The 9,846-nt window shown below is 36.8% G+C and overlaps 2 protein-coding genes across 3 annotated transcripts; one reads left to right on the plus strand and one right to left on the minus strand.

The window, feature by feature from the left end:
* Positions 1–1,675: 1,675 nt before the first annotated feature.
* smim8 (small integral membrane protein 8) lies at positions 1,676–2,772 on the minus strand. Its single transcript, XM_065256751.1, has 2 exons — positions 2,482–2,772; positions 1,676–2,234 (listed from the first exon to the last, which is right to left on the minus strand). Exons 1-2 carry the CDS (start codon positions 2,629–2,631, stop codon positions 2,076–2,078), a joined length of 309 nt encoding a protein of 102 aa, XP_065112823.1. The 5' UTR covers positions 2,632–2,772; the 3' UTR covers positions 1,676–2,075.
* Positions 2,773–6,265: 3,493 nt separating this feature from the next.
* gjb7 (gap junction protein beta 7) lies at positions 6,266–9,755 on the plus strand. Of its 2 annotated transcripts, none has more exons than XM_065257416.2 (2): positions 6,266–6,411; positions 6,928–9,755. In XM_065257416.2, the coding sequence occupies exon 2, from the start codon at positions 6,970–6,972 to the stop codon at positions 7,765–7,767; it is 798 nt and encodes a 265-aa protein (XP_065113488.1). In that variant the 5' UTR covers positions 6,266–6,411; positions 6,928–6,969; the 3' UTR covers positions 7,768–9,755. The 2 variants fall into 2 exon arrangements, with proteins under 2 accessions (XP_065113488.1, XP_065113489.1); XM_065257417.2 differs by having other exon boundaries at positions 6,268–6,411; positions 6,949–9,755.
* The last annotated feature ends 91 nt before the right edge of the window (positions 9,756–9,846 follow it).

Below are 9,846 nucleotides of genomic sequence, written 5' to 3' on the forward strand. Positions count from 1 at the left end.
CTTATTTGAAAAACGCAGAGCTTCCATTGGAAACAATTGAAAACATGCGCTGACCACGAGCGTAAAAGCTTTATTGTGTACGCCCCCTAACAAATTAAAGTAAACCTTTTGATCTGTGTTTGTTTTCAAATATAGCTTTGTTCCTCTTTATTTCATTGATGTATTTTGTAAAACCTGTAATATCTACAACAGTGGATATTAAAACACGGCACAATATTTGCTGTTAGTTAAAGGAACAGTATGTAAGAAATTTATATCAATTAATCATAAAATGGCCCTGATATGTCACTAGACATTAAGAAATCATTTTCATTTCAAATACTTATATCAGGATATTGTCAGGATATTGTTATTTTAAAAGTGGAGTTGCAGCCCTCGACTGATGTTTATGTTGTCATGTTGTGTATTGGCCACCAGTTGGGTGATTGCAGTACCAGTTTTAGCCACAAGTTTTGTTGTTGCAATACCAGTTTTGGCCACAATCCTAAATACTGTTCCTTTAAAGAAAACATTAACCTGAAAGTGAAACATCTTTCATCTCTTACTCACCCTGTTGATATCTCAACTAATATGATATCATTCATAGTAGTTTATTTCTTCTGTGAAACACAAATGATGATAAAGAGGATGAATAACATCTGTTAGGTAATTCTTTTAAGTCCTACAGGAGTCTTACAGAAGAGTGATTCATTAATCACAGTTTTCATTTTGTGGGTGAACTAAGAAAAGTTTGAACAGCAACAGTTGTTGTTGTTGTATACACACTGATACACTGAAATAATGCACAATAAGACAGGACTGTATATGTTTTATATTAACTAGACAACATAAATGTTTTTGGGGCAAACATCAGTTTGTAGTGTTTGGTTAAGAAAGTCTCTTGCAGATGTGAAAGTATTATGGTGTGATTTACTGTATGCAAACTCCACTAAAACACACCGTTGTCCAAAACCATCAATTGACTGAAATGTCACAGGCATTGTTGTTTTTTCTGTCTTTGTACTGTATTATGACTGAACTGGAATTCATTTATTTCTGATCAAATGAACACTCATAAATCGTCTGGTTGGCCTAACACTATAATACACCCCCAGATGTTTATAATGCTACATGTATGAGAAAATCCTCTGGACCTTTGTGTCTTTATTTACTGCTGATGGTGAGATAACAGAAAATGTAACCACTGCATGATATATGTTTAACATAAGCGTGTCCACGTAGCTCTAGAGATCTAAATGTCATCCTCCCCTCTTCTGTCTTCATCAATTACACATTTAGTAGTTTATTTCTTGTAAAAAAATGATTTGATAATCAAGATCTTTATCATTTAAAATTTTACACTTGACAAGCAAACTTTTTTGACCTGATATGTACAGTAAACTAAAGAGTACATGTGATCTCTTTTATTCTTATATTAGTCCTGTTTTCATTGTAAATGATGGAGCATTGTGATATCTTTAATATCAAGCATATTTCAAGTTAAAGTTTTTTGTGTCAAACCTATCTTAAGATTTATGAAGCTTTAGATGTCTCTTTCATACACAATTATGATAAAATGAATATATAGAAGAGAATCCCTCATACTGTGTTTGATAAGTCATGAGATGTTTTCTCAAAGAGATTCAGTAAATCTGATGATTATCAGAGATATTCAGAAATGACCATGACATTTCAGTGAACTGATCTGTGGTAATTTTTTATTAAAATCAGCCGAGTTTAGTTCTCATCCATTCTACAAATCCAAACCTCATTGTCTATGATACGAACACCCATAATCACCCCAAATAAATGTTGTGAGATGATTATACAGCAGTAATACAGGGCTACTGATAAATAGATATGATTTTTTTATTTTAATTAACAAAATAATATATTTGTGTACAACCATTCAACATACATCCAGCATAGCAAAAAGTGCCGTTATGGCACCGGACATCATTGTCAGACATTGTCAATACTTTATTTTATAACTGACAAAATGTGATGATTATCAATAAAATAAATAAATGCTTTATTGTTGATGTTTTTTATATGCACACAACTGTATATGTAGACTCTCAGTTTTCTGTCCATCATCAGTCCCATCTGGAGGTTTTTCTCCTCATGTATGTCTCTCCATCACTGTCTATGGCTTCATACAGCTGCTGGTCTCTATCTCTGATGGCGTGAAGATAGCCGAGATATCCAACACACAGACTGATGCTCAACAATCCCATCACCATCACAGCTTTATTCTGACAAAACAAATACATCAGTACACTTTACTGGGGTTTATTAAAGACAGTAACATCTAACACACCACACTCTTATGTTTACACTTCATGTGATGTCAAATACAAAAAACATTGACATATCCATGGCTGTCTCGAAACACACAGCCCAGAGTGTTAGTTTAAGGACACAGAAGGTCATCTCTCTATATATTTTTTTTACAAATCGCAACGCATTTGAGACTTGACACTTAAAATACTAAACACTGACAGGTTTGATGAAGAGCTCCGGGTTGACAGCGCGGAACAGTGAAGTGGTTTGGACTCCCCGGAGCCCGGGACTCCTGTAGCCCGTCTCCCGCTCACCGATACCCGGCTTCTGCGCGCCTCCCTTCCCGCTGGCGTCCTCCGCACGACACATGCTTTGTTCACTTAATAAACTCCCTTTAATAAAGAAAAAAAAACCTTCACTTCATAAACTGCGCAGTGAATATCGCTTCTGTTGTTTTCATGCACAGGCGGACGACATGTTGGATAAAACACTGAAAATAAAGAGAGCACAGAGAGTTTACACGCGTCAGAGTAAAATCACAGCGCCCTCTAGGGTTCACAACACATCACTGCATAATATCGATGAGTCGATATTCAAATGAACAGAAGGGATTATCGAGATGATGTGACGCTAAGAGTCGGAGCACATTTGTGTCCGGTTACTTTTAATAAATTCACCGTTTACTGTAAAATCGTTGGTTGTTAAAACCTGTTAGTTTCAAAATAAAGTCATTCAATTTGTTTTAATTTCAATATTACTACATATTTACTATGTAGTTACAATGTGACAGAAATCTTGTGTGAAGTTACACAGCAATACACCGAGGAAGACTCAAAACATGCACAATGATACCAGTCCTCAGATCAGTTATTTAAAATACTTCAAACGATCAGGTAATTTATTCCTATTATCCTCCTATTAGGTAAAATATTTGTAAACTTTTTATGTCATTTAATCATATCTGTAACTTTTAAGTTTCCTTCACTGAATTGGAGTTGACATAAATTCATTTCACTCTGACTGTATTTTCAAGTGAAACTGGATATTCAACAATATTTGAATTGTGAATTGCCTGTAAAAACCCAGCTGAAGTCATTTGTAATCTAGCCTATTGTTTACTATAAACTCAACCTACATGAGTCATTGTGATATCTTTAATATTAAGTGTGTACGGTCATGTCAAAGATTGAAAATTTGTAACCTGGTATAAGCACTTGTATTATTGCCTCCCTATGAGGCTATGACAAATCGCTTTATTTTTTCCTAATCTTTGTAAGTTGCTGTGGATAAAATCATCTGTTAAATGCCTAAATGAAATCAAGGATTAAAATCAACGAGTGAAATCAAATTCTTATTCTCATCATTAGATTATGAAACTTTAGACTGGATTACACAGACCACAGGATCACATACAGTATATTTCTGATAGGGAATTATCTGGCAGACACAACATGACAGATGGTTGGAGTAGACGTGTTAAGAGTAAAAGTGTTTGATGTGGTCAGCGTAGGCTGAGTTGTTACATGTATGTATATAAGTGATATTTTATTGAATAACAAGCACTGTTGTATCATTCATAATGAGATAAATACTATATATATATGGTAAGTAGCATCAGATCTATTGTAGTTTGATGAAGGAAACAATGTATAATATTCTACATACAGTCTCTGCACTGGTAATAAGATCAGTGCCACAGATCTCATCAGTAATTCATGGGCAGTCATTAAAAGTGAATGTGCACCTGTTGTGTTACATCAGTTTTCTGCAATTGTGACATTAACTTGGATCAGTACCTCCTGTTGCAGTTCTGCTACCTTACATATAAACAAATTCATCACAGCATAAATCTCTAAAAAGATAGATGTTGAGTTTGTGCATGATGGCTGAGAGGAACTCTTCTCACAGTTAGGAGAAGTTGATTCTACCCCTTGGGTTTGAACACTTCAACTTTAACTTTAATTTATTAATATAGCACATTTAAATGCAACTTTGTTGCCCACAGTGTATGGAGGACAACATGAGTCATGCAAAAAGCCAGGCTGAAGAGATGAGTCTTCAAAAACTTCTAGGGATGGAGTCTGACGATTCTGAATATAAAGGTGCAGACTGTTTAGGAGCTACTAGAGAAAGCCCAATTGGGTGATTCTCACGTAATCCAGATTAAGAAGGTGTCCATCATCAAAAAAAATTAAAATTTAAAAAAAAATTTACTATAACCATTATTTTTAGAGTATTTAAAAAAAATTTCCTATAGAATTATTTACATTTTTTACATTATCATTATCCAAAATTATCATTACCGCAACATGACATTACATTAAATATATGACTTTTCAAACTCATGTTTCGGTAATGAGAAATAAAAAGTTGTCTTGGTACAATGACAAACAAAATTGTAACTGTATCTGGATAGAAGAATTAAGAGGTGTTTCTCATTGTCAAGGAAGGATCCTTGAAAGCCAGAATTGCGAGGATGTTACGTCATCAACATCCGTCGAAGGACTGTTTCAGTGTCGAGGATCCTTGGAATTTCAACCAAGGACTGAGTCCTTCATTCGAGAAATATTCCATGTACAGGAAAGGATGCATATGTGTAGCCTACGTGCTCTGAAATAACCCACAATCCTATGCGTGCAGCGCTGAAAGCACACCTTTTCACTGATGTAATGACGTGCACTTGCTAGCCTGTTTCATTTACGTGTTCTCCGAATGCTAAAGAGGAGCCACGCCTAGCCTCTGAAGGAAGCGACTTGTAAGAACTAGTCCTGCAAAGGAAGTATCCTTGACATTGAGAAACAGCCAAGAATTGCTTACCTGGTAGCCATCTTGAGTGTCACAGTCAATTATGTCCCTTCCAACATTTTTTTTTTTTTTTTTGAAAATGTTAGTTCCTTGAGGGCTTAAACAATGATTGAAAATTGTTGTGGAGGATGAGAAAATTGGTCTTGGACACATTTATATTCCTTATTATTGTCTCTAAATATACCAATGATTACAAATAACACATGTTTCTTTACTGTAAATGTTTAAAGTATAACATGCACTGAAGCTTTTTATTTTTTAATTATAAATATTCCCATGTCAAAGAACCCAAATCCAGTCATGGACACGTTGCGGTAATGACAATTTTTCCCTTAAATGTGGAAAAAACAACAAAATTGGTTTGTCATTTGAATTCATGTGCAAAATAGTACATAAAGAGATGTTTTTAACTGTATGCATCTTATTTTGATACTCTTACTTTTTTATCAAAATGTTACCTCATAAGCCTAATTTCGAGAGAATCACCCAAATCCCTTTTGACTTCTTTTTTAGATTGAGGAACAGCCAACACAATACATTAAAGCTTAACTTACAAATTGTAGTATATGAGGCCCATCTACCCAATATCAGTCACTTTAAATAAACAAATGTTATGGGAATGGAAAGATTCACTTACCAACTTCAACATTAAACATATTTTTGACCTTAAAGGAAGAAAAGGGCTTGAATGAATATAGATTTGTATAATAATAATGTGATGTTTCTGTTTGTGGTCAAATGAGGAAGATGAAGCTCCACTATCGGAGGAAGTTGTGTTAGATGACTGAGATGACATCTGTTCCCTTCTTCACATCAACAAACTGCAAGCTTTAAAAATCAATCGGAAAAATACAAACTCATTTATTTTCTGCTCCAAACAATAGGCTATTTAACTCATAATGCATGTTGTGTCAAATATAGTTTTTGAAATTCCTCTATGGTCTTAGCAAAGCCTCACTGAAATGTGCTGCGATGAGACTGAAATGAAGAAACTACTGTGCGGTGCTGTAACATTACACCAAGGACTCAAGTGTGTTAATCTTATGAGGTTAGTTGAACACAACCCACAGTGAGTGTTGACAGTGATAACACTGCAGCAGGATACAACATCATCACATGTTCTGTTTACCAGAAACCATGTACTGCGATAAAGCATCTGATTGGTCCATTTTCACTCTGGTTGGCATGAAGTGTTTCCATTGACATAAGAGCTCTCCCATGGAAACCAAACAGGTGCGGCACCTACGCCAGGTGTATTTGACTATCAAATAGCAGAGAGACGAGCTTTAGCCTTTACCAAACAGAGAAAAACTACAGAAAAGAGGAATCAGACCAAATTCACAGGTAAATAAGACCTATTTCTCTAAGACGTATGCCAAAGTAAAGTATTTTATTTGCAAAATTCTGATCAATCATCTGTAAATGCGATGTCATGAATATGTAAAGTTTGATTATTCTTTTCTGCTGTATTATTCACATTTATGAAGCACTTTGTCAGATTAATGTAAAGTATGGTGCGTGTCTTTCTAGAGGTTTTTAATGTTTCATTAAAATCAAAATTTTCGGTGGCACATAAATACCAAAACAAAAGTGCAAAGTTGTTTTTAATTGCACAGAACACACTGCTGGGTAAAAAAAAACTGCAATCAAAACTGCAAATGTGTTTTTGTCCAATATGACCCAACCATGTGAAAACAACCAGCATTTTTTAGAGTGTAGAGACATTTGTTTTGAGGAAATATAGCACTTTTTTAGCTGAAATTATGTATTTTGCAAAATGCAAACTTTCAGGAGGTTCCACCTCTGTATCTCATAAGCAAATCTGAACAGAACAACACCTCTACTGTATGTTGATTTCAGGGTGTTTTTTAACATCGACAGCCCGATGACAGCCGACAGAAGATGAACTGGGGATTTCTGGAGAACGTGTTGAGCGGAGTAAACAAATACTCGACAGTCATCGGACGGGTTTGGCTCTCCATCCTCTTCGTATTCCGGATCCTGGTGTTCGTGGCCGCCGCCGAGCAGGTGTGGAAGGATGAGTTTAAAGAGTTTGTGTGCAACACACAGCAGCCGGGCTGCGAGCAGGTCTGCTTCGACCATTTCTTCCCCATCTCTCAGGTGAGACTGTGGGCTATTCAGCTGATCACGGTCTCCACACCGTCGCTGTTGGTGGCGCTGCACGTGGCTTACCGAGAACACCGCGAGAGCAAACACAAGAGACGACTCTACGAGAGCACGAGCAGCATAGACGGAGGTTTGCTCTTCACTTACATCATGAGTTTGATCCTTAAAACCACATTTGAGGTGGCTACTCTACTCGGTTTCTATTTCCTGTACAGCGGCTTTAACGTTCCTCGATTACTCCAGTGTGAGGAGAGCCCCTGCCCCAATACTGTGGACTGCTATATCTCTAAAGCCACGGAGAAAAAAATATTTCTGTATATTATGGGATGCACATCTGTACTCTGCATCGTACTGAACATGGTGGAGATGCTGTACATTATATCTAAACAGTGTTGGAAGTGTTTCAGTAGGAGGTATATTTCTGTGAACGAAAGAGTCGTCCGTCGCAGTCGACCTCCGTCTGTGGCGACTGTTGGTTCAGCCGCCCCAAAGCTTTTATCAACATCTAATGATGGTGGCCTGCATTCAGCATCAACAGAGAAAGAAAACCCAACCTTTAATGCCACATCATAGACGGACTGTTGTGATTATTTTAAGTGAAAGGTGCCTACGTCGCAGTGGATTAAACCAGGAAAAATAAAGTGTTAAGATTTCTAAAGACTTGGTGGGGCAAGTCCATCCTTTGTGCAAAAAAGCAGTCATGGACAGATTAGCAGCCAGACTGATAACAAACATCGTCTGTTACAACACAATCTCACGTGAATTGGTATTAAAGGAACAGTATGTAAGAAATTTATATCAATTAATCATAAAATGGCCCTGATATGTTAGTAGACATTAAGAAATCATTTTCATTTCAAATACTTATATCACTGACAACAGTGATCCGGCCTGGATATTGTCATTTAAAAATTGGAGTTGCAGCCCGCAACTGATGTTTATGTTGTCATTTTGTGTGTTGGCCACCAGGGGCCCGTTCTTCGTACGTCGCTTAATACATCCGAGATCAAATGAGACATCCGAGAAGTTTAGATCTGGCTAATTATAATCTCGTTTATTTGGTTCTTTGAACACCACTGCTGTTGATGATTATTATGGCAGGATTGAATTATCTGAGATCACTGCGCGTTCGTAGCCTAGAAATCTAGACGCACCCTAGCGGCCGCAAAATATATTTGCTGCCAGGGTTTAGTCTAGGCACTCACAATACACTTAACAGCTCCAAAAACCAAAATTTGGTCAGGCCAATCACATCGTGTGTAGCGTCTGTGGGGCGGGCTTAAGATGATGACGACAGAGCTGCAACGGTTCCTACTTGAAAACAAAGAAGGGCTGCTGCTGCTGGCGAGCAGCTTTCTTTTGAAGCGGCTTTGGCCGCGACTCTGGAGGACTTAGACTTATGTTTTTCTTTGAGAGAAGAGCAAATAACCCTACTGAAGTCCTTTTTAAGCAAGAAAGATGTGTTTGGAGTTTTGCCAACTGGTTACGGTAACTACGTCACCTTCTTCGTTGCTCTGATTGGTCATAGCGCTATCCTATTGCGTGCAGAGGCATTTTGAGGGACAAACTTATATCCCGCCCCTTGCATTGAGCCGTTTGTGTGAAGAGTTGCCAGACCTTACATCTTGATGTAGGTCTGGCTAACCAGGCTAGCGCGTTCGTGCACTGCAAGAAAAGTCAATACATATCGATAGTAGAAACACTGATCAGCCACGCTGTGATTGGCCAGTTGTTACAATGGCCAAGAACACGCCCATTTTTAACCCCTGCAGTCTGAGAGCTATTGATGGAAGGTTGTGAACTTTTTATGTGACTAAATTTAAAAACCCAGTTAAAGCTACTTTAGTACATAGATCACCATAAATCATTCAAAATTTTCTGTAAAAATATAATCTTGATATCTTTACTATGCTTGTCAAAGATTGAAATTAATGATTGTAATTAAAATTTGATGCTCCTAAAGTACTTTAAGTCTCTTTTAAAAACAGTTAAATGCTATTTTGTCTGTTTGTAACAGCAACTTAAAAAGCAGAATAAAAAAACACAGGTGGTGGCCCTCCATCTTCATGTGATGTGCTGGCAGGAGTGATGTCTCTAAACTGGCTGATTGTACAGATAATCTCTGGAGCAGTTGCTCTTTCTTAAACCGACAGCCAATGCAACAATTTAATTCCTGATAAATAAAATTTTAATTGTAGTGTATTATAAGATAGTGTTTTCCTCTCTTTTGTGCAGTTGTAGATAATACACCAACACTTTTAGCAGTTTCCAATAATGTGGTAAATAAAGTATGATGTGCAGTAAGGGAATGGTAATGTTATTCTACATCAAAAGATTATAAAATACAACCGTTTCTGATAGCAATGCACATGACAGTAAAGAAATCCTCTCAGATGGTAGTCCTTTAGAGAAACTATATGCAAGTGGTTAAATAAGTTTACTTCAATTGCATTATTCTTAACTGATTTCTGACTATATTAGCAGTATTCCACGTTAACCGAAAGTCCTGCATCTGCACAGAAAAGTGTAGTAAAGCAGATAAAGATATGTGAAAATATGTGCAAAAAACTTATTTGGTTATTTTGGTCATTTTTGTCACAGAACAGGGACAGGGTAACATATTTGTAGACAACGTTTTAAAGATAGAACAGA

Source organism: Paramisgurnus dabryanus, chromosome 12 (genome assembly GCF_030506205.2).
Source record: "Paramisgurnus dabryanus chromosome 12, PD_genome_1.1, whole genome shotgun sequence".
NCBI classification, from domain to species: Eukaryota; Metazoa; Chordata; class Actinopteri; order Cypriniformes; family Cobitidae; genus Paramisgurnus; species Paramisgurnus dabryanus.